This window comes from Anser cygnoides, chromosome Z (genome assembly GCF_040182565.1).
Source record: "Anser cygnoides isolate HZ-2024a breed goose chromosome Z, Taihu_goose_T2T_genome, whole genome shotgun sequence".
Taxonomy (NCBI): domain Eukaryota; kingdom Metazoa; phylum Chordata; class Aves; order Anseriformes; family Anatidae; genus Anser; species Anser cygnoides.
In genome coordinates, this window is record NC_089912.1 from 63,725,562 (window position 1) to 63,749,401 (window position 23,840).

The window sequence follows — 23,840 nt, forward strand, 5'->3', positions numbered from 1 at the left end:
TGCTTGACCACGTCCTTGAAGCAGGGCCTCAACGCACGTAGCCGGTGTTCGGGACGAGGACAGACGTTTTCACAACGAGAGCCCACCGCTCCCCTCTTCCTCCTTTTTCCACCTTTTATTGCTGAGTGTGACATCGTATGGTATGGAATATCCCTTTGGTTGGTTTAGGTCAGCTGCCCTGGTGACGTTTCTTTTCTCACATCTTTGCCCACCCCTAGTGGAGTTAGAGAGAGTCCTGATGCTGTGCCAGCACTGCTCAGCAGCAGACACAACACTGGTGTGATACCATCGCTGTTCTAGCTACGAGTGCAGAGCACAGCACTGTATGGGCTGCTGCAGGGAAAGTTAACATCCCAGCCCGACCCAGTACAGTTTGTGAGCAGAAGGTCTAGTGGGGCACCTCCCCTGGTAGGCTCACTAACCAGCTGCATCAGGGAACTATCTTCCACGCTCTCCAGAAACCTCCTAGACTGCTTCCTCTGAGCTGTATCGCATTTCCAGGATATGTCTGGGAAGCTGAAGTCCCCTACGAGGACAAGAGCTGATGATTTCGCAACTTTTGCCAGCTGCCTGTAGAATTCCTCATCCGTCTCCTCATCCTGGTTTGGCGGTCTGTAACAGACCCCCACCAGGATGCTTGCCTTGTTGGCCTTCCCGCCGACCCTAACCCACAGGGACTCAGCCTTATCATTCCCAGTCTCAAGTTCCACAACATCAAAACACTCTCTAATATAGAGAGCCACACCACCACCCCTTCTGCGCTGCCTGTCCCTTCTGAAGATCCTATAGCCAGTCATTGCAGCACTCCAGTCATGGGAGTGGTCCCACCACGTTTCAGTGATGGCAACGTCGTCATAGGTATGTTACTACGCGGTGTAACACTGTCTTATGATATGATGAAATTGCTGGTCATGAGACTAACCTGGTATTTGTACTCAGTCGGAGAATGGGAATCATTCCCAAAATACTCTTCTGAGCTCCTGGACCAAGAAACACTGCATTGAATGGGTGTGTCACCGCCCATATCATCCAGAAGCCTCCGGAAAGGTTGAGAGACACAATGGTCTGTTAAAGACTACAGTTCCCTTGCGTTGACCATAGAGGCTCCAAAGAGTGAGAAACAACCTGCAGCCAATAACACAGGCTCAGGCGAGGATCTCACTGAACTAGCATTTTTATTGGTGATTGCAGTGGTGGGCACCCTACAAGCAGGAGCGCGCAGCAGAGGTGTATCATAACCTTACATCCCCTATTACCCAACGTTTGATTCCTCCCATTTCCTCACTGGCTGAGCACTACAGGTTTACAACCTACAGGTTTACAACCTACTACAGGTTTACAACCTACTTGACGCTTATTACTATACTTATATACTATACTACTTATTACTATTACTGGCACGTCAGACGCACAGAAGTATAAGGCTTTGGTAGACACCAGTGCACAATGCACTCTAATGCCATCAAGCTATAAAGGGCCAGAGCCCATCTGTATTTATGGTGTGACGGGGGGATCCCAGCAGTTAACTGTATTGGAGGCTGAAGTGAGTCTAACCGGTAATGAGTGGCAAAAGCACCGTATTGTGACTGGCCCAGATGCTCCGTGCATCCTTGGCATAGACTATCTGTTGTGGTTTAACCCGGCTCCAGTTGACGAATTAGCTTATGGATGGGACTCAGGGAGTCTCGGTTGGTGCGATATTGCCGCCGGTGCACAGTTGTGGTAGCGATCGGCACTTGCTGTTCTTCAACCCTCAGCAACCCCACAACAGAAGGGTCCTCTGAGAGACCAGGCAAGGTAGACAACTGTTTAATGTCCTCTGTCTCCAAAGCAGCTATGCCAAAAGCCCAGCGGAACCCTTTTGGGTCCTTGAAATATCCTCTTCTAAGATAGTCTATGCCAAGGATGCACGGAGCATCTGGGCCAGTCACAATACGGTGCTTTTGCCACTCATTACCGGTTAGACTCACTTCAGCCTCCAATACAGTTAACTGCTGGGATCCCCCCGTCACACCATAAATACAGATGGGCTCTGGCCCTTTATAGCTTGATGGCATTAGAGTACATTGTGCACCGGTGCCTACCAAAGCCTTATACTTGTGTGCGTCTGACGTGCCAGGCCATCGAATCCACACAGTCCAATAAACTCGATTGTCCCTTTCCTCCCCCTGGCTGGAGGCAGGGCCCCTCTAGTCCTGGTCAGAATCTTCATTTCTGTGTTTAAAGGACTGCCTGCTGGAAGTTGGAGCAGCAAACCTTTCAGAGAACTCCTTTTTCCCAATTGTTTTCCTTTGCAATTCACGTACCCGTGCCTCTAGGGTCGCAGTAGATTTTCCATCCCATTTTCTCATGTCCTCTCCATGGTCACGTAGGTAAAACCACAGGGTGGCACGGTGTGTGTGCCCACCATATTGTCTTCCTTGCATAGATGAACGTTTACCCCTAATAGCTGAGACACTGGTTTGTACAGGTGGGGAGGAAAATAATCTCTCTTCAAGTTGGTGGATCTTTTCAGAAAGTTTCTCCAAGGTATTCTCTTTTAGCTGGTGGACACTGGTTCGTTCAGGTGAAGGGGAAGATAATCTTTCTTCAAGTTGGTGGATCTTTTCAGAAAGTTTCTCCAAAGCATTCTCTTTTAGCTGGTGGACACTGGTTCGTTCAGGTGAAGGGGAAGATAATCTTTCTTCAAGTTGGTGGATCTTTTCAGAAAGTTTCTCTAAAGCCTTCTCTTTTAGCTGGTGGACACTGGTTCGTTCAGGTGGAGGGGAAGATAAATTCTCTTTAAGTTGGTGGACCTCTTCAGAGAGTTTCTCCACAGCTGAGACACAGGCCTGTAGGGAAGAGGAGAGATTTCCTTCGTACTGCCGGAGTATTTTAGTCACTTCATTCACTGTGGGATTCTCCTCCGTTTTCCAGGCTAGTATTGCCAATGAGTTGGCATATGATGATGGGGAACTCTGTACAAACTTCCGCCACATGGGTAGTGTACACCGGACTGCATCTGGATCTGCGGATGTTTGTGCGTCGTCTAGGTCCTTATAAATTACTTCCCGTACGGCCAATTCCCTCAGGTACTGAATTCCCTTCTCCACGGTGGTCCATTTGCTTGGTAAACATACAAGTTCTTCCTTGAAGGGATACCTTTCCTTCACAGCTGACAGGAGACGCCTCCAGAGGCTGCGAGATTGTGCTCCATCTCCAATTGCTTTGTCAATGCATGCGTCCCTAGCAAGGGATCCCAGCCGCCTGGCTTCCTTGCCTTCCAATTCCACATAATTGGCTCCCGTGTCCCAGCACCGGAGCAGCCAGGTGACAAGCTGCTCGCCTATACAGCGACCAAAATCTTTTCGCACATCTCGTAGCTCACGCTGGTATAGAGTCCGGGTAATTACTGTTGATTTTTCGACATCCTCATCCTCATCTTCAGTCTTCTGCACCTTTGATGGCCGGTGTAGAGTCCGGGTAGTTACTGTTGATTTTCCGACATCCTCATCCTCATCTTCAGTCTCCTGCACCTTTGATGGCCCAGCCTCGTCCTCACTACGCCCAGACTTAGCAGAAGACTGTCTGCGTTTTAAACGACCTGAGCCTCTATACCATTTTTTCACCTTGTCTACAGGGGCAACTTGCACTGCTACAGCTCGTTTCTCTGACCCAGACACAGGGTCTGCCACAGGGGTTGGAATACCCTCTGCGGGGTCAACTTGCACTGCTACAGCTCGTTTCTCTGACCCAGCCACAGGAGTGGGAGCAGCTGCACGAGCTGGGGCAGCTGCAGGAGCTGGAGCGGCTGCAGGGGCTGGAGCTGGAGCGGCTGCAGGAGCTGCAGCTGGAGCGGCTGCAGGAGCTGGAGCGGCTGCAGGAGCCGGAACAGCTGCAGGAGCTGGAGCCGGAACGGCTGCAGGAGCCGGAACGGCTGCAGGAGCTGGAGCGGCTGCAGGAGCTGGAGCGGCTGCAGGAGCTGGAGCTGGAGTAGCTGCAGGAGCCGGAACGGCTGCAGGAGCTGGAGCGGCTGCAGGAGCTGGAGCTGGAGTAGCTGCAGGAGCTGGAGCGGCTGCAGGAGCTGGAGCTGGAGCGGCTGCAGGAGCTGCAGCTGGAGTGGCTGCAGGAGCTGGAGCTAGAACGGCTGCAGGAGCTGGAGCTAGGTTGCTAATAGCATCAATTGCAGCTCGATAGGCACAAGCCAGACCCCAGCACGCTACAGTGATTTGTGTCACTTTGGAACTGCCAGAGTCATGACACCTTTTTTTCAAGCATTCTGCCAGCTTTTTAGGATTTTGCAGTTGTTCAGGGGTGAATGTCCAAAACACTGGAGGTGACCACTGCTCTAGAAACCTGCCCATATCCTCCCACACTCCCTGCCACTCGCAACTATCCCACCTCAAGACAGATCTCCGGATGAGATTCCTAAGTAGTTTTTTAACCCTCCACAAAACCTGAAGCGCATTCAGGAGACATAACAACAAGAGCAGGCTGGTCTGAGTATCCCAAGGATATTCAACATCTCGGAGAACCACCGTAACTAACTCGGGGGAAAAGAGGGTGGTGGTGAAGGAGAAAGGGAGAGTGAACAGGTAGGGAAACATGTCTTCCCCTGTCCCCTTCACAGATTGGCTCCCTAACGAAAACAGGCAATAGGTGTAATTGCTAATAGTTTCCGAGATATGGGTTCCAAAGTATAGAGTCGACGTCAGTGCTGAGTACAAATACCAGGTTAAAGTCGTGACCAGATATCTCATCATTTCATAAGCCATTGCTACACCGCACAGTACCATAACAATCTTAAACCAGGGCCCGGAAAGGATAAACAGTGCAACAGGGAGCACATACAGAAAGTAACGCACCATAAAACTCAATTTGGAAAACAGGCACAGCAGACTGGAGATTAAGGCAATCAACATCGTGACTAGCAACTATTAAGCAGGTCCAATACTTATACCAATTTTAGTTTAACACACTCTGGTCAGATTTGTCGATATCTCAACCCTTCGGGCCCCACGTTGGGCGCCAAAAGGACTGTTGTGGTTTAACCCGGCTGGCAGCTAAACACCACACAGCCGTTCGCTCACCCTCCCCCCTCCCTCTCTGGGATGGGGGAGAGAAACGGGAAAGTGAAGCCTGTGAGTTGAGATAAAGACAGTTTATTAAGACAGGAAAATAATAATAACAATAATAATAATAATAGTGATAATGGTAATAGTATTAACAATAATAATGTGTAAGAAAACAAGTGATGCACAATGCAATTGCTCACCACCCGCTGACCGATGCCCAGCCTATTCCCGAGCAGCTGGCCCCCCACCCCGGCCAGCCACCCCTATATATTGTTTAGCATGACGTCAGATGGTATGGAATACCCCTTTGGCCAGTTTGGGTCAGCTGTCCTGGGTCTGTCCCCTCCCAGCTCCTGCTGCACCCCCATCCTGCTCGCTGGCAGGACAGAGCAAGAAGCCGAAAAGTCCTTGGCCTGGTGTAAACACTGCTCTGCAACAATTAAAACATCAGCATGTTATCAGCACTCTTCTCATCCTAATCCAAAACATAGCACCCTACCAGCTACTATGAGCTACTTAACTCTGTCCTAACTGGAACCAGGACACTATCTTAGAAGAGGATATTTCAAGGACCCAAAAGGGTTCCGCTGGGCTTTTGGCATAGCTGCCTTGGAGACAGAGGACATTAAACAGTTGTCTACCTTGCCTGGTCTCTCAGAGGACCCTTCTGTTGTGGGGTTGCTGAGGGTTGAAGAACAGCAAGTGCCGATCGCTACCACAACTGTGCACCGGCGGCAATATCGCACCAACCGAGACTCCCTGAGTCCCATCCATAAGCTAATTCGTCAACTGGAGAGCCAAGGAGTGATCAGCAAGACTCATTCACCTTTTAATAGTCCCATATGGCCAGTGCGAAAGTCTAATGGTGAGTGGAGACTAACAGTGGACTATCGTGGCCTGAACGAAGTCATGCCACCACTGAGTGCTGCAGTGCCGGACATGCTAGAACTCCAGTATGAACTGGAATCAAAGGCAGCCAAGTGGTATGCCACAATTGATATCGCTAATGCATTTTTCTCCATCCCTCTAGCAGCACAGTGCAGGCCACAGTTTGCTTTCACTTGGAGGGGAGTCCAATATACTTGGAATCGGCTGCCCCAGGGGTGGAAACACAGCCCTACCATTTGCCATGGACTGATCCAGTCTGCGCTGGAGCAGGGGGAAGCTCCTGAACACCTGCAGTACATCGATGACATCATTGTGTGGGGTGACACTGCAGAAGAAGTTTTCGAGAAAGGGAAGAAAATAGTCCAAATCCTTCTGAAGGCCGGTTTTGCCATAAAACAGAATAAAGTTAAAGGACCTGCACGAGAGATCCAGTTTTTAGGAATAAAATGGCAAGATGGACGCCGTCAAATCCCAATGGATGTGATCAACAAGATAACAGCTAGGTCTCCACCAACTAGCAAAAAAGAAACACAAACTTTCCTAGGTGTCGTGGGGTTTTGGAGAATGCATATTCCAAATTACAGTCTGATTGTAAACCCGCTCTACCAAGTAACCCGTAAGAAGAATGCTTTTGAATGGGGCCCTGAGCAACGACAAGCCTTTGAACAAATTAAGCAGGAAATAGTTCATGCAGTAGCCCTCGGGCCAGTCCGAACAGGACCAGACGTAAAGAATGTGCTCTACACCGCAGCCGGGGAGAATGGTCCCACCTGGAGCCTCTGGCAGAAAGAACCTGGGGAAACTCGAGGTCGACCCCTGGGGTTTTGGAGTCGGGGATACAGAGGATCTGAAGCCCGCTATACTCCAACTGAAAAGGAGATATTGGCAGCATATGAAGGAGTTCAATCTGCTTCGGAAGTGGTCGGTACTGAAGCGCAGCTCCTCCTGGCACCCCGACTGCCGGTACTAGGCTGGATGTTCAAAGGAAGGGTCCCCTCTACACATCATGCAACTGATGCTACATGGAGCAAGTGGGTTGCACTGATTACTCAGCGAGCTCGAATAGGAAACCCCAGTCGCCCAGGAATCTTGGAGGTGATTATGGACTGGCCAGAAGGCAAATACTTTGGGATATCATCAGAGGAGGAGGTGGTTCGTGCTGAAGAAGCCCCACTGTACAACAAGCTACCGGAAAATGAGAAGAAATATGCCTTGTTCACTGACGGGTCCTGTCGTATTGTGGGAAAGCATCGGAGATGGAAAGCTGCTGTATGGAGTCCTACACGACGAGTTGCAGAAGCTGCTGAGGGAGAAGGTGAATCGAGTCAGTTTGCAGAAGTGAAAGCCATTCAGCTGGCTTTAGATATTGCTGAACGAGAAAAGTGGCCAGTTCTCTATCTCTATCCTGATTCATGGATGGTAGCAAATGCCCTGTGGGGGTGGTTACAGCAATGGAAGCAGAACAACTGGCAGCGCAGGGGCAAGCCCATCTGGGCTGCGGCATTGTGGCAAGATATTGCTGCCCGGGTAGAGAACCTGGTTGTAAAGGTACGCCATGTAGATGCTCATGTGCCCAAGAATCGGGCTACTGAAGAACATCAAAACAACCAGCAGGTGGATCAGGCTGCTAAGATTGAAGTGGCTCAGGTGGACCTGGACTGGCAACATAAAGGTGAATTATTTATAGCCCGATGGGCCCATGACACCTCAGGCCATCAAGGTAGAGATGCAACCTACAGATGGGCTCGTGATCGAGGGGTGGACCTGACCATGGACACTATAGCACAGGTTATTCATGACTGTGAAACATGTGCTGCAATCAAGCAAGCCAAACGGTCAAAACCTCTTTGGTATGGAGGACGATGGCTGAAATATAAATATGGAGAGGCCTGGCAGATTGATTACATCACACTCCCTCAAACCCGCAACGGCAAGCGCCACGTACTTACAATGGTGGAAGCAACCACCGGATGGCTGGAAACATATCCTGTGCCCCATGCCACCGCCCGGAACACTATCCTGGGCCTTGAAAAGCAAGTCTTATGGCGACATGGCACCCCAGAGAGAATTGAGTCAGACAACGGGACTCATTTCCGAAACAACCTTATAGACACTTGGGCCAAAGAACATGGCCTTAGATGAGGAGGGGAAGAAGTAAAGGAAAGAACAACTCACGGGTTGAGATAAGGATGATTTAATTAAAGGAAAAAAAATAATTATTAAGGAAAGATTATTATTAATTAAACAATTTAACTAAACAATTTAACTAAACAATTAACAATTTAACTAAAGGGGAAAAAGGAAAGGGGAAAAGGGAGGGGGAAAGGGAAAACGAAACAAAACAAGTAAAGGCTATGTGGAAGCGCAGAGGAAAGAAATTACTTTCTGCTTCCCACAAATGAGCGATGCTTGACCACGTCCTTGAAGCAGGGCCTCAACGCACGTAGCCGGTGTTCGGGACGAGGACAGACGTTTTCACAACGAGAGCCCACCGCTCCCCTCTTCCTCCTTTTTCCACCTTTTATTGCTGAGTGTGACATCGTATGGTATGGAATATCCCTTTGGTTGGTTTAGGTCAGCTGCCCTGGTGACGTTTCTTTTCTCACATCTTTGCCCACCCCTAGTGGAGTTAGAGAGAGTCCTGATGCTGTGCCAGCACTGCTCAGCAGCAGACACAACACTGGTGTGATACCATCGCTGTTCTAGCTACGAGTACAGAGCACAGCACTGTATGGGCTGCTGCAGGGAAAGTTAACATCCCAGCCCAACCCAGTACAGTTTGTGAGCAGAAGGTCTAGTGGGGCACCTCCCCTGGTAGGCTCACTAACCAGCTGCATCAGGGAACTATCTTCCACGCTCTCCAGAAACCTCCTAGACTGCTTCCTCTGAGCTGTATCGCATTTCCAGGATATGTCTGGGAAGCTGAAGTCCCCTACGAGGACAAGAGCTGATGATTTCGCAACTTTTGCCAGCTGCCTGTAGAATTCCTCATCCGTCTCCTCATCCTGGTTTGGCGGCCTGTAACAGACCCCCACCAGGATGCTTGCCTTGTTGGCCCTCCCGCCGACCCTAACCCACAGGGACTCAGCCTTATCATTCCCAGTCTCAAGTTCCACAACATCAAAACACTCTCTAATATAGAGAGCCACACCACCACCCCTTCTGCGCTGCCTGTCCCTTCTGAAGATCCTATAGCCAGTCATTGCAGCACTCCAGTCATGGGAGTGGTCCCACCACATTTCCGTGATGGCAACGTCGTCATAGGTATTTTACTATGCGGTGTAACACTGTCTTATGATATGATGAAATTGCTGGTCATGAGACTAACCTGGTATTTGTACTCAGTCGGAGAATGGGAATCATTCCCAAAATACTCTTCTGAGCTCCTGGACCAAGAAACACTGCATTGAATGGGTGTGTCACCGCCCATATCATCCAGAAGCCTCCGGAAAGGTTGAGAGACACAATGGTCTGTAAAAGACTACAGTTCCCTTGCGTTGACCATAGAGGCTCCAAAGAGTGAGAAACAACCTGCAGCCAATAACACAGGCTCAGGCGAGGATCTCACTGAACTAGCATTTTTATTGGTGATTGCAGTGGTGGGCACCCTACAAGCAGGAGCGCGCAGCAGAGGTGTATCATAACCTTACATCCCCTATTACCCAACGTTTGATTCCTCCCATTTCCTCACTGGCTGAGCACTACAGGTTTACAACCTACTTGACGCTTATTACTATACCATACATGTACAATTTTATTTGACCGACTTTTAATGTCTCCTTTAGTTGTTGTTTTCGCTTTTGTTTTTTTCCCTTCTTCTCTTGTGACTAGAGGGACTTCTTCTGCCTTGACTAGACAGTGGGAACCTCCACTGTCCCCCTATCTTCTTAACATACTTGGCACTGTTATACCACCATTATGCCTGCACAATCACTTTTGAATATGCAAGGTTAGTGGCATTTTCCCCTGCAAAACCACAACTCTCATTCCCACAAAAGGCCACGTGGCGACCCACAGATTACACAGCCCTGAATGCCGCCACTGCACTGGCTACTTTGTCTATTCCCAGTTGAACTGATAAAGTCTATTTTTCTAATGAACAGGCGTTTCCACGGATGGACACAGTAGACACGTAAGATATGTTTTTTACGATTCCAATACTGGAGACAGATAGAGAGGGATCTGCTTGTACCTGGCAGGGACTACAATATGCATTTACTCACTTGCCGCAGGATTTTAAACATAGTCCTGCCATTGCTCCTGCTACACTGGCTAGAGAGCTAGAAATACAAAAATTCTTTCAAGACATTCCTGTGGTTCATAATAAAACAGAATCTGTTTTGCCAAAATATGGAGCTTCCATTTCCAGGAACTAGAAGCGTACTTGTTTCTACATACCCAGAGCAAACAAGAGCAGAAAACTGGTAAAGTAACTCAGCTCTTCGACAGATACAGGCAGCTGCAACAGAAGGAAATCAAGCAGATTTCTGATCTTGTTTCCATGGTCCTACAAGTGGCAGGAAGATGTGATCGTTGGGCAGCAATCCCCACCAACCTGAACTCATGGGCACGAAACAGGGCAAGGGGCACTTTAGGTTATTTTACTGGCTTTCAAGAAGACAGGCCACCTTAGCTAGGCAAATGGTGGCAAGCCATCACTCAGCAAGAGGTAAAGCTGATGAAAAATGCCAAGAGAGAAAGAGCAGAGTGAAAGAGAACTTTAAAAAGGAGAAGAGCAACTCTTTAGTGTACAAAGCCAGACTGCAGAGTGAGGAAAATCTGCAGTCTTGCCTGAAGTGCAGGCTTTGGAAAGGAAGCAGCAAGAAGGGGCTGCCTGAGTGCGTGGGTCGGTCCCGCCAGGCCTGCGGATATGGCATTACTGCCCCATGACACCGGCCCTTAATAAAGCCCTTCGTTAACTGCTCATTTTAGCAAAAGTCAAGCGGTTGTGCTGACAATTCTGCCATCAAGTGGGACCAAAAGTAATAAAGAGCTCCTTCCCAGCTGAGAGGAGGCTGAGAGCAGGCCTCATGGCGGCCTGCAGCTTCCTCACAAGGGGAGCAGAGGGGCAGGCGCTGAGCTGCCAGAGGACAGCAACAGGACCGAGGGAAGGGCACGGAGCTGTGACAGGGGAGGGTGAGGCTGGGTGGCTGGGACCAGTTCTTCACTGAGACGGTGGTCACAGAATCACAGAATGGCTGAGGTTGGAAGGGACCCCTGAAGATCATCCAATTCAAAACCCCCTGCCCAGCAGGGTCACCCAGAGCACATTGCGCAGGATGGCATCCAGGCGCGTTTTTTAGAATATCTCCAGAGAAGGAGACTCCACAACCTCTCTGGGCAACCTGTTCAAGTGCTCTGTCACCCTCACAGTAAAGAAATGCCCTCTCATATTCAGCCAGGACCTGCTGTGCTTCCGTTTGTGTCCGTTACCCCTCGTCCTGGGTTTAAACAGCGGCCTCCTGTACTGGATGAGACAGAAACAGCCCTTTTCAGCCCTGAGAAGACCAACCGCCACAGCTTCTTTCGGAAGGATGGAGGGGCAGGCATGCAGAGAAAAGGAATTCCTGCGACCTCACGGATTGTCCATGGCCTCTTCAGCTGTTCCTGGCATGGCCAAAGTGGCTGCAGGACCAACACAAGAGCCATCTACAATCCGAAGAAACGCTGATCATGGCATGTCTGTGAGAAACCACAAGTTACAGTCTTCCATTGGCACGGATAAAAGCATGGGGAAACCAATAGGACTCTCCACACAGAACCAGTGCCCGCAGGGTGTGAGAGTGCCCAAGCCATCCATGATGGAAATTCAGGATTACAAAAAAGGAAAGAGTCCTTTTTTGTCCAAAAATGTCCGAAATGTCCAAAAATCCCTCTGCTGCCTCTGCCCCCCTACCAGCACGTCCGAAATGTCCAAAAATCCCTGTGCTGGCTCTGCCCCCCTACCAGCACCAAGTCCCTGTGTCCGCTTCCTCAAGCCCAAATCCCTCCTCCGTCCGGACCAGGTCAAACAGAAGGAGCTTGGGGCATCCATCACCTGTCCAGTGGCCTCCAGGACACCACGCTCCCTCCCAGTTCCCATCTACTTTCACAGCACCGAGACCAGGTTCATGTCTGAGGAGCAGCACGAGGCCCTGGAGCTGCACATCCACAGCAAGAGGCTGCAGCACAGTGGGGACCACCTTAGCACAGAGCATGCGTCACAGCAAGCACTGCCCCAGGAGGAGGGGACCACCAGCACGGAGGGGACAACACCACCAAACAGAGCTGGTACTGAGGCAGGCCCCAAAGGGCACAAGTGGTGGCCCTGGAGTAGAAAATGCCCCAGCAGTGCTGAGAACTCCCCAGGCTTGGGCTCACGCTCCGAGAGCACCCCCAGGAGCACTCCACATGGCAGCTTCCCAGCAGGAAGGCCACACTGGTCGGCCATGACACCTCCCAGCTTAACAGCCTCCACAAGACCCCAAAAGCCCTGCAGCCACTCCAGCTCATCCTCACAGCACCACAGTGCCCCTGTCACCAGGTACACATGCTCCTGTCACTTGTGCCAAGCCTGTGGCACCAAAGGTACTTTAGCGGTACCGACCGGCAGCAGCGTCCACTCCATCCGGGATAAGATTTCCCAGGGGCAACAGAAGACATCACTGCTGCAGAGCTCTACATCTGAGCGCAGCTGCCACCCAGCCTGCAGGAGAGGCAGGGCATGGGGCTTCCAGGTTTCAAAAAACTCCAGTTTCCTACAGAAAAATATTGACTTGTCCATGAGAGAGCTCTGTGGGGTCTCCCCCTGGCAGCAAGGTAGGATGTGTTGGGGAAGTCTCAAGAAAAGTACGCCTTCTTGTTCTTGTGTATAACAGAATTCCCAAAGCCACTGTTCCAATCTTGAAATACCTGCAGGCCAGGTAATAATTTAGGCTGTGACACATGGGTACCGGCCGGGCTGTGCTTTCGCCCTGGGCAAGGGTCCTGTGGCTTTGAGCATTCTGCCATCATGGGGACGCTGCCCAGGGCTGCTGGCTCTTCCCAGCTACCCCTCTGCTGCATGCCGTGGACAGGGTGGGGGGCCAGGATGGCTCCCCCTGGGCTCCCTGCGTAGGGCCAGGGTCACATCCCAGCTCCCAGCTCCTCCCACACCCCACACCATACCCAATGCTCTGTCTCTGCCTGCAACTCCATCAGCAACCCTCCTGCAGTCCTCTGTTTGCTGAGCTGCCGCTGTCACCCTTGCCTTTTGGTTCTGGGTGGCGGGCACTTCCTTCAGCCCCTCCGGCCTCTGTCAGGTTTTCCAGCACCTTCCATAAAGCAGCACCCATGCCCTGTGTTGTCCCTCGCCAGCTCCCTTGCAGCTCTGGACACACACATCTCACCTGCTGCTTGCTGTCAGCCCCGTGGACTCCCATCTCCGTGATGCGTGACACACCGCCAGCTAGCCGTCCGTGGAGGGAATCCTGACAGGGACTGGAGGAGGAGCCCCTCGAAAGTCACGTTGTCTTGAAACGTGTGTTAAAGCAAAACTGGAGCTATGCATGGCCAAACTGCACAGCCTCAGAAAGCTGATTTCAGCCCCTTGTCAGACAGGGGCAGCGCCTACAGCTGCTACGAGGGAAGCACTGGCCCTTCTGGGCACCCATCCCTTCTCCTGCCACCCCCACAGAAGAGGCCACTCCCCCTGTGAGAAACTAAGTTGCGTTTTTGCAGCAGAGAGCTAATTTTCTGTATTCCGAGATAATTGTGTAGTCATAACAAAGACAAATGCTAAGTAGATAAGTGGACAGTAGAAGGCCTCACTGTTCCAAAATAAGGTGGAAGCTTGAGAAAAACGGGATGAGCAGTGTGAGAATAGTAAAACAAAGATCACACGTTCTCAATACATAGCAAAGGGAAAAAAGGGAAAAAGGAGAAATTAAAGGGTTAAAAAAGAAAGAAAGAAAGAAAGAAAGAAACATTGTGCATATATGGTATAGAGGAGCATCCAGTAGCTTGTGAGCCTGTAGTACTCAGCCAATGAGGAATCAGGGGAGGTGATCAGTTGTTGGGTAATAGGGAATAAAAGGTTATGATTTGTTTACAAAAATGCACTCCTAATTGGCAGGACGCCCGCCATTGCAATCATGAATAAAATAGCCTCACAGAAGATCCTGTCTGAAGAAAATTATTTGAGATTTTTCTCACAATACCAAGTTGGGAGAGAAGGGCTCTTGGTGGATACTATGCCAACAAGGGCCTCACTCTTCCATAGAATCATAGAATATCCCAAGTTAGAAGGGACCCACCTCGATCATCGAGTCCAACTCCTGGCTCCACAAAGGACCAAAAAACCAAACGCGATGTCTGAGAGCATTGTCTAAACACTGCATGGACTCTGACAGGCTCACTGCTGTGACCACATCCCTGGGGACCCTGTTCCAGTGCCCAACCATCCTCTTTGGTGAAGAACCTTTTCCTAACACCCAGCCTGACCCTCCCCTGTCACAGCTCCGTGCTGTTCCCTCAGGTCCCGTTGCTCTCCCAAAAGAGCAGAGATCAGCACCTTCCCCTCCACTCCCCAGAGGGAGCGGGTGCTGTTGATGGTCGGTACCGCTCCAGTACCCTGGGTGCCACAGGCTTGGTGCAAGTGCCATGAGCACATGTACCTTGTGGCAGGGGCCAGGATGATGACAAAGTCAGTTCTGCAGCCCCGGTCTTTTTGCAGTACTGTGTTGGCTGGGCTGGGAAGCACAGGGAGGGCCGTGGACAATCCAAGAGTCTGCTGGGACAGGTCCTTCCACCGACATCGCCCCTTGTCTGGTCAAGAAGACTCTCATGAAGGATCATCCCTGCTGCTGCTGGCTGGATGGTGGGACATACCCCATCTGGTGGCTCTCATGCACCATGCTGCCCAGCGCTGGCGGCTGGCTGGAGGAGCAGCCCCCTGTGCACGTCATTTCAGCTCCGTTTCCTGCCTTGTGGTCCTGAACCTCAGTCTGGGCAGGTTCAGTTGCCATCTGCACCTGCAGGCAGTGCCCCTGCCTTGGGCAGCATTCTGGCTCCCTTGCAGCTCCAGATGCACTGAGGCCCCAACTCCTGCCCTGCTCTGTGAGCTGCAGGTTTGGGGCCTTTGCATATTTAAAAGCGATCGTGCAGGCATAACAGTGGCATAACAGTGGGGAGTATGCTAAGCAGATAAAGGGACATTGGAAGGTCCCACTCTCCCAAAACAAGGAGGATGGCTAAGAAATACAACACAAGCAGTTGCGGATACAGCAAAAACAAAAAGTCACGAGCCCCTCCAGTCACAAGAGAAGAAAAAAGGAGGGAAAAGGAGAAATTAAAGGTTGGTCAAATAAAATTGGACATACATGGTATAGCAACAAGCGTCGAGTAGGTTCTGAACCTGTACTACTCAGCCAGTGAGGAAACAGGGGAGGAATCAAGAATCGGGTAATAGGGGATATAAGGTTATGATACACGTCTGCTTCGCGCTCCTGCTTGCAGGACACCCGGCACTGCAATCACGAATAAAAAGCTAGTTCACTGAGATCCTCACCTGAGCCCGTGTTACTTTCTACAGATTGCTTCTCACAAGGGTATCCTGATGTGCCCCTTTTTCCCACACACGGTCCGTCAGTTATAGCTGGAGATGAGTTAACTCCAAGGAGGCCAAGCCTCTCGCGGGAGTCTGAGGGGGTGCATCTGGGTTTGCTCAATGCCTTTCACAGGAGCAGCCAGCTCCATGGCATTGCCTTTGCCCAAATCATCTAAATCATCACTGTCAGGAGGATCAGGAGAACCGCGATCGAGCCGGGTATCTCCTGAGTATTCATCAGCCTCTGCGTATGTAGCTCTCTCACCCTCAGGTAGGCAACTATTTTCTCGATGGATGCACGAAACAAGTCATGAGTTGTGAGCTACCAGTTGGGAATTGCAAGTTAGGAGTTTGAGAAGGTGTCAGTTAGAATACCCCTGAATTAAGAGAGGAATGGGTGAATTCACACTGGACTAATGGGCAAGCCCCCTGCCCTGGGACACCCCTTCCCTGCCACCCCCCTCCAGCCTGCAGGCACAGCCCACCGTGAGTCTGCCGGCGCTTCACAAACAAGACACGATTCCCACCATGGGGCTAGGAAGAGGATTTATTTGGACCGGAGGAGTGAGCTGCCTGGACCCTGGTCCTCTGTCACACCTTTCCACAATTGCTACTTGTGACCGTGGGCCTTGCCCTACAGGGCAGAGTAGAGTGCCCGCAGGTTCTGCCACTTGCTCTTGTGCACCGCCTCAGCAGAGTCTGCCTGGTGGGATCCCTGGTTCCACGAGGTGCTCGATGTCTTTGTAGCTTTGCAGAGCATGCTGGGCAGGGCGCTGGTCCTTAGGGCTGCCCTGCCACCCTCCTCCTGGGGCACAGCTGACTGGGATGGACGCTTCGTGCCCAGACGTCTCTCAAGGATCTGCAGCTTCTTGGCACGAATGTGCAGCTCCAGGGCCTCACGCTGCTCCTCAGGCATAAACGTGGCCTCAGGGCTGTGGAAAAAGACAGGCACGGGGCGGGAGCGTGGTGTCCTCGAGGCCGCTGGGCAGGCAATGGATGCCCCAAGCCTCCTCTGCTTGACCTGGTCCGGATGCAGGAGGGGCTTGTGCTTGATGAAGCGGACACAGGGACTTCGTGGTGGTAAGGCTCCGGCCCCAGCACAGGCATTTTTGGGCAGTGCTCGATGCATCTTTTCAGTGGACCTCTGCACTGGCCCAGGGAAGCGTTGCAGCTGTACTTCCCGGCACTTCTTTGTTATGTGCTCACTGAGCTTGCTGCGGTGCTCTTCCTTCAGCTGCAGCTTCTTGATCCTGAGAGGCGCTGCCGTGTCGGGCTCTTTCCCATTCCTGACATCCGTCACAAACGGATCCAGGATGATAACATAGTCAGTTTGGCAGCCCTGGTCTTTATGCATAATTCCGTTGGCCGGGCTGGGAAGCACTGGAAGGGCCGTGGACAGTTCAAAAGGTGGCTGGGACAGGTCGTCCTGTGGAAGTCGCCCCTTGGACACCTCCTTCCACTGACATCGTCCCTCTTGTGGGTCAAGTAACCTCTCATGAACAATCATCCACCTTGCAGATGGCTCACTGTTACTGCATTGCGTGGAGCCCCGAATGTCAGTCCTGGGTTGCTGCTGTTTCATGGGGAGCCCGCCCAGTTTCCCTGCACATTCCTTGTGACTAAGAGCACAGTCTGTGTGCCTGCCAGGTGCAGACCTGCCATCTCTTCTCTTTGCCTGGGGCAAAGGTAGTCCTTTTTCCCTCTTGGCCCAGCTGGGAAATGCTGAAGAGAGCATGGGCAACCCAAAAGGCTTCAGGAACTCCCCCTTCCTCTGAGGCAGCCCTCCATCAGGGCGGAGAATGCTCTCCCGGACAATGCAGTCCATTTGTGGTGGCTGGCTGGAGGAGCTGATCCCAGAGTGTGGCCCTTGCTTCCTCTTTCCTTCCATGTAATCCTGAATCTCCATCTTAGATATTTTGCGTGCCCTCAAGCCCTTTGGGCACTGGTTCTCTGTGGAGAGCCCACTTGGTTTCCCCATGCTTCTGTCGGTGTCAGTGGAAGACTCTAATTTGTGTTTTTTCACAGTCATGCCATGACCAGCATTTCTCTGGATTGTAGGTGGTCTTGCTGTTGGTCCTGCAGCCACTTTGGCCATGCCAGGAACAGCTGAAGAAGCCATGGACAATCTGTGAGGCCGCAGGAATTCCTTTTCTCTTCTTGTCTGCTCCTCATCCTTATGAAAGAAGCTCTTGCGGATGGTGTTCTCAGGGCTCAGTACGGCTGGTTCTGCCCTGGGCTGTGCAGGAGGCCGCAGTAACAATCCACTCATGTAAGGCAGCCCTCCATCCGGGCGGAGAATGCTCTCACGCACAATGCAGTCCATTTGTGGTGGCTGGCTGGAGGAGCTCACCTCAGAGTGCAACTCTTTGTCCCTGTCTCCTGCCCTACGATCCTGAGTCTCGGTTATTGAACGTTTGAGGGCTGTCAGGCCATGCGGTTGCTTGTTCCTTCTGGAGGAATCACTTGCTTTTTCCACACTTCCGCTGGTGTTGATAGAAGAGAGCAATTTGTCTTCTCTTCCAGAGATGCCACGATCATCTTTCCTTGGCATTGCAGCTCGTCCTGCTGCTTGTCCTGCAGCCACTTTAACCATATCAGGAACAGCTGGGGGGGCCATGGACAATTTGAGAGGGCGAGTGAGCTGCACCCCTCTGTGAGGCAGCCCCCCGTCTGGGCGAATGATGGACTCACGTACGATGTGGTCCACAGTAACTGACCGGTAACGTCTCTTGCCGCCTGCAAAACAGGGAGGGAGTCTGAGCTGCAGTGGGAGAGGGGCACCAGGGCCACCGCAGCCCCATAGGGATGGGCTGCTCGGTGCTGAGGCTCACCCACGGGGGACTCACCTGGCTTTGGTACCGGTGGTTGCCGCTGCCGCCGTCCACAACTTCGCCTGAGTCGGCCGTCACCCTGTGGGCACAGAAGCACGGCACTGTGACCAACCTGGGGAGGGATCCACGGGACCCCTTCCAACACCTCCTGGCCCCCCAGTCCCAAAGCCCCGAGTCTCCCAGCCCCGAATTTCCCCACCCTCCAGCCCCCTGTACCTGTCGGTCTCGACCCCTGGAGAGCAGGGAGATCCCGGCCAGCAAAAGCATGAGGCCGGGGATGAGGAAAAAGCTGCTGTCGACCATTGCTCACAGCCAGGTACGACCGCACTGGCAGACGGGGGGTGGTGGCCGGTGCTTTCTAGGGTCACGGCCGTGAGGTCACAGACAGCACACGGCAACGCCTCTGTGAGGTCACAGCCCCCAGCCCACGTTGAAGCAGGCTGGTGCCCCTGTGCTGCATCCTGTGGGGAGGTGGGGGACCAGGACGGCTTCCCCGGGCTCCTCGCTTGGGGCCAGGGTCTGAGCCCACTGCCCAGCTCCAGCCGTGTCGGACAGCTGCTCCTGTCCCTGACCCCAAGCTGGTTAATATGCCACACTACAGGTTCCCTTCTGATGCCATCCATCCTTTCCTGGCTTCAGCTGAGATCGGGTTTTCTTCCTAGTAGCTGGTATGGTACTGTTTCTGGGTGTAGGAAGAGAATAATGCTGATCACAGACCAATATTTTAATTATTGCATAGCAGTGCTTACATGGAGCCAAGGACGTTTCAGCTCCTCACGCTGCCCTGCCATCGAGGAGGCCGGGGGTGCACAAGGAGCTGGGAGGGGACGGAACCAGGACAGCTGACCCCAGCTGGCCAAAGGGATGTCTCATACCATATCGCGTCATGCTGAACAATAAAACTTGGGGGAGTTGGCCAGGGTGTGCCGCCACTGTCTGGGGACAATCTGGGCATTGGTCAGCAGGTGGTAAGCAATTGCGTTGTGCGTCAGTTACTTTGTGTATTCCATTTTTACTACTATTATCATCCCTTCCTTTTCTTTCGCTATTAAATTGTCATTATCTCAACCCATGACTTTTACCTTTTTTGTGGTTCTCTCCCCAGTCCCACTGTTGAGGAGTGAGCAAACGGCTGTGTGGTGCTTAGCTGTCTGCTGGGTTAAACCACAACCCCTCCTTTTAGCAAACTGGTAAAAGAGCTAGAGGAATGGGGAAGCACTGTCAAGTCTCATCGCCCCTGCAGTTCTCCTCTAGCTTCAGTAAAGACTCCAAATGGCAAGTGGCGACTCTCGGGAGATTATCCAGCCTTGAACACTGCCATTGCTCCTCGGGAATCAACCAATACTCCCAGGTCCTTCTCCGCCAGGCAGCTTTCTAACCACTCGTCTCCCAGCCTGTAGCGCTGCTTGGGGTTGTTGTGCCCCAGGTGCAGGACCCGGCACTTGGCCTTGCTGAACTTCATACAGTTGGCCTCAGCCCATCGCTCCAGCCTATCCAGATCCTCCTGCAGAGCCTTCCTACCCTCGAGCAGATCGACACACGCACCTAACTTGGTGTCGTCTGCAAACTTACTGAGGGTGCACTCGATCCCCTCGTCCAGATCATCGGTAAAGATATTAAAGAGAACTGGCCCTAGTACTGAGCCCTGGGGGACTCCACTAGTGACCGGCCTCCAACTGGATTTAACTCCTTTCACCACGACTCTTCGGGCCCGGCTACCCCGGCAGTTTCTAACCCAACAAAGCGTACGCCAGTCCAAGCCAAGAGCAGCCAGTTTCTTGAGGAGAATGCTGTGGGAAACGGTGTCAAAAGCCTTACTGAAGTCAAGGTAGACCACATGCACAGCCTTTTCCTCATCCACTAAGCGCGTCACTTTGTCATAGAAGGAGATCAGGTTCGTCAAGCAGGACCTGTCTTTCATAAACCCATGCTGACTGGGCCTGATCGCCTGCTTGCCCTGCAAGTGCCGCGTGATGGCGCTCAAAATAATCTGCTGCATGAGCTTCCCTGGCACTGAGGTCAAACTAACAGGCCTATAGTTTCCCAGGTCTACCCTCCAGCCCTTCTTGTAGATGGGTGTCATGTTTGCTAGCCGCCAGTTGACTGGGACCTCCCCTGATAGCCAGGGCTGCTGATAAATGATGCAAAGCGGCTTGGCCAGCTCTTGAGCCAGTTCTCTCAGTACCCTCGGGTGGATCCCATCTGGCCCCACTGACTTGCATACATCTAAGTGCTGTAGCAGGTCGCCAACCATTTCCTCGTGGGTTGTGAGGGCCACGTTCTGCTCCCCGTCCCCTTCCTCCAGCTCAGGGTACCGGCTATCTAGAGAACAACTGGTCTTGCCGCTAAAGGCTGAGGCAAAGAAGGCATTAAACACCTCAGCCTTTTCCTCATCTCTCGCCACTAAGTTTCCCCCCGCATGCAGTAAGGGATGGAGATTCTCCTTAGTCCTCCTTTTTGTGTTAATGTACTTCTAAAAACATTTTCTGTTATCTTTAACAGCAGTAGCCAGATTGAGCTCCGGATGAGCTTTGGCCTTTCTAATTTTGCCCCTGCACATCCTTACAACATCCTTATAATCCTTCTGAGTGGCCCACCCTCTTTTCCAAAGATCATAAACCCTCTTTTTTTCCTTAAGCTCTAGCCACACCTCTCTGTTCAGCCAGGCTGGTCTTCTTCCATGCCGGCTCGTCTTTGGGCACGTGGGGACAGACTGCTCCTGAGCCATTAAGATTTCCTTCCTGAGGAGTGCCCAGCCTTCCTGGACTCCTCTGCCCTTCAGAACTGCCTCCCAAGGGACTCTGCCAACCAGTGTCCTGAACGGCTCAAAGGCTGCCCTCCAGAAGTCCAAGACAGCAGTTTTACTGGTCCCCCTCCTGACTGCGCCAAGAATAGAGAACTGTACCGTTTCGTGGTCAATCTGCCCAAGACAGCTCCCAACCACCACATCTCCCACCACTCCTTCTCTATTTGTGTGGTGGTTTTACCGTGCTAGGCAGCTGAACACCACAACCACCCTCTCACTCCCCCTCCTTAGATGAGGAGGGGAAGAAGTAAAGGAAAGAACAACTCACGGGTTGAGATAAGGATGATTTAATTAAAGGAAAAAAAATAATTATTAAGGAAAGATTATTATTAATTAAACAATTTAACTAAACAATTTAACTAAACAATTAACAATTTAACTAAAGGGGAAAAAGGAAAGGGGAAAAGGGAGGGGGAAAGGGAAAACGAAACAAAACAAGTAAAGGCTATGTGGAAGTGCAGAGGAAAGAAATTACTCTCTGCTTCCCACAAATGAGCGATGCTTGACCACGTCCTTGAAGCAGGGCCTCAACGCACGTAGCCGGTGTTCGGGACGAGGACAGACGTTTTCACAACGAGAGCCCACCGCTCCCCTCTTCCTCCTTTTTCCACCTTTTATTGCTGAGTGTGACATCGTATGGTATGGAATATCCCTTTGGTTGGTTTAGGTCAGCTGCCCTGGTGACGTTTCTTTTCTCACATCTTTGCCCACCCCTAGTGGAGTTAGAGAGAGTCCTGATGCTGTGCCAGCACTGCTCAGCAGCAGACACAACACTGGTGTGATACCATCGCTGTTCTAGCTACGAGTGCAGAGCACAGCACTGTATGGGCTGCTGCAGGGAAAGTTAACATCCCAGCCCAACCCAGTACAGTTTGTGAGCAGAAGGTCTAGTGGGGCACCTCCCCTGGTAGGCTCACTAACCAGCTGCATCAGGGAACTATCTTCCACGCTCTCCAGAAACCTCCTAGACTGCTTCCTCTGAGCTGTATCGCATTTCCAGGATATGTCTGGGAAGCTGAAGTCCCCTACGAGGACAAGAGCTGATGATTTCGCAACTTTTGCCAGCTGCCTGTAGAATTCCTCATCCGTCTCCTCATCCTGGTTTGGCGGTCTGTAACAGACCCCCACCAGGATGCTTGCCTTGTTGGCCCTCCCGCCGACCCTAACCCACAGGGACTCAGCCTTATCATTCCCAGTCTCAAGTTCCACAACATCAAAACACTCTCTAATATAGAGAGCCACACCACCACCCCTTCTGCGCTGCCTGTCCCTTCTGAAGATCCTATAGCCAGTCATTGCAGCACTCCAGTCATGGGAGTGGTCCCACCACGTTTCAGTGATGGCAACGTCGTCATAGGTATGTTACTACGCGGTGTAACACTGTCTTATGATATGATGAAATTGCTGGTCATGAGACTAACCTGGTATTTGTACTCAGTCGGAGAATGGGAATCATTCCCAAAATACTCTTCTGAGCTCCTGGACCAAGAAACACTGCATTGAATGGGTGTGTCACCGCCCATATCATCCAGAAGCCTCCGGAAAGGTTGAGAGACACAATGGTCTGTTAAAGACTACAGTTCCCTTGCGTTGACCATAGAGGCTCCAAAGAGTGAGAAACAACCTGCAGCCAATAACACAGGCTCAGGCGAGGATCTCACTGAACTAGCATTTTTATTGGTGATTGCAGTGGTGGGCACCCTACAAGCAGGAGCGCGCAGCAGAGGTGTATCATAACCTTACATCCCCTATTACCCAACGTTTGATTCCTCCCATTTCCTCACTGGCTGAGCACTACAGGTTTACAACCTACTTGACGCTTATTACTATACCATACATGTACAATTTTATTTGACCGACTTTTAATGTCTCCTTTAGTTGTTGTTTTCGTTTTTGTTTTTTTCCCTTCTTCTCTTGTGACTAGAGGGACTTCTTCTGCCTTGACTAGACAGTGGGAACCTCCACTGTCCCCCTATCTTCTTAACATACTTGGTACTGTTATACCACCATTATGCCTGCACAATCACTTTTGAATATGCAAGGTTAGTGGCATTTTCCCCTGCAAAACCACAACTCTCATTCCCACAAAAGGCCACGTGGCGACCCACAGATTACACAGCCCTGAATGCCGCCACTGCACTGGCTACTTTGTCTATTCCCAGTTGAACTGAGAAAGTCTAATTTTCTAATGAACAGGCCTTTCCACGGATGGACACAGTAGACACGTAGGATGTGTTTTTTACGATTCCAATACTGGAGACAGATAGAGAGGGATCTGCTTGTACCTGGCAGGGACTACAATATGCATTTACTCACTTGCCGCAGGATTTTAAACATAGTCCTGCCATTGATCCTGCTACACTGGCTAGAGAGCTAGAAATACAAAAATTCTTTCAAGACATTCCTGTGGTTCATAATAAAACAGAATCTGTTTTGCCAAAATATGGAGCTTCCATTTCCAGGAACTAGAAGCGTACTTGTTTCTACATACCCAGAGCAAACAAGAGCAGAAAACTGGTAAAGTAACTCAGCTCTTCGACAGATACAGGCAGGTGCAACAGAAGGAAATCAAGCAGATTTCTGCTCTTGTTTCCATGGTCCTACAAGTGGCAGGAAGATGTGATCGTTGGGCAGCAATCCCCACCAACCTGAACTCATGGGCACGAAACAGGGCAAGGGGCGCTTTAGGTTATTTT

The 23,840-nt window shown here is 51.4% G+C and overlaps 1 protein-coding gene across 1 annotated transcript; it reads right to left on the reverse strand.

Annotated features, from left to right (window-relative positions):
* Positions 1-16,141: 16,141 nt before the first annotated feature.
* LOC136789129 (uncharacterized) lies at positions 16,142-19,444 on the reverse strand. The gene is made up of 4 exons (XM_066988880.1): positions 19,214-19,444; positions 18,555-19,020; positions 18,354-18,417; positions 16,142-18,243 (listed from the first exon to the last, which is right to left on the reverse strand). The coding sequence occupies exons 2-4, from the start codon at positions 18,639-18,641 to the stop codon at positions 16,142-16,144; spliced, it is 2,253 nt and encodes a 750-aa protein (XP_066844981.1). The 5' UTR covers positions 18,642-19,020; positions 19,214-19,444.
* Positions 19,445-23,840: the final 4,396 nt, after the last annotated feature.

Coding starts and splice junctions, on each gene's coding strand:
- LOC136789129 (XM_066988880.1), bottom strand. CDS start 18,641: ATGGTCGACAGCAGCTTTTTCCTCATCCCCGGCCTCATGCTTTTGCTG. Junction 18,418..18,554: donor CCAGGGGTCGAGACCGACAG/GTACAGGGGGCT, acceptor CTGTGCCCACAG/GGTGACGGCCGACTCAGGCG. Junction 18,244..18,353: donor ACCACCGGTACCAAAGCCAG/GTGAGTCCCCCG, acceptor CCTGTTTTGCAG/GCGGCAAGAGACGTTACCGG.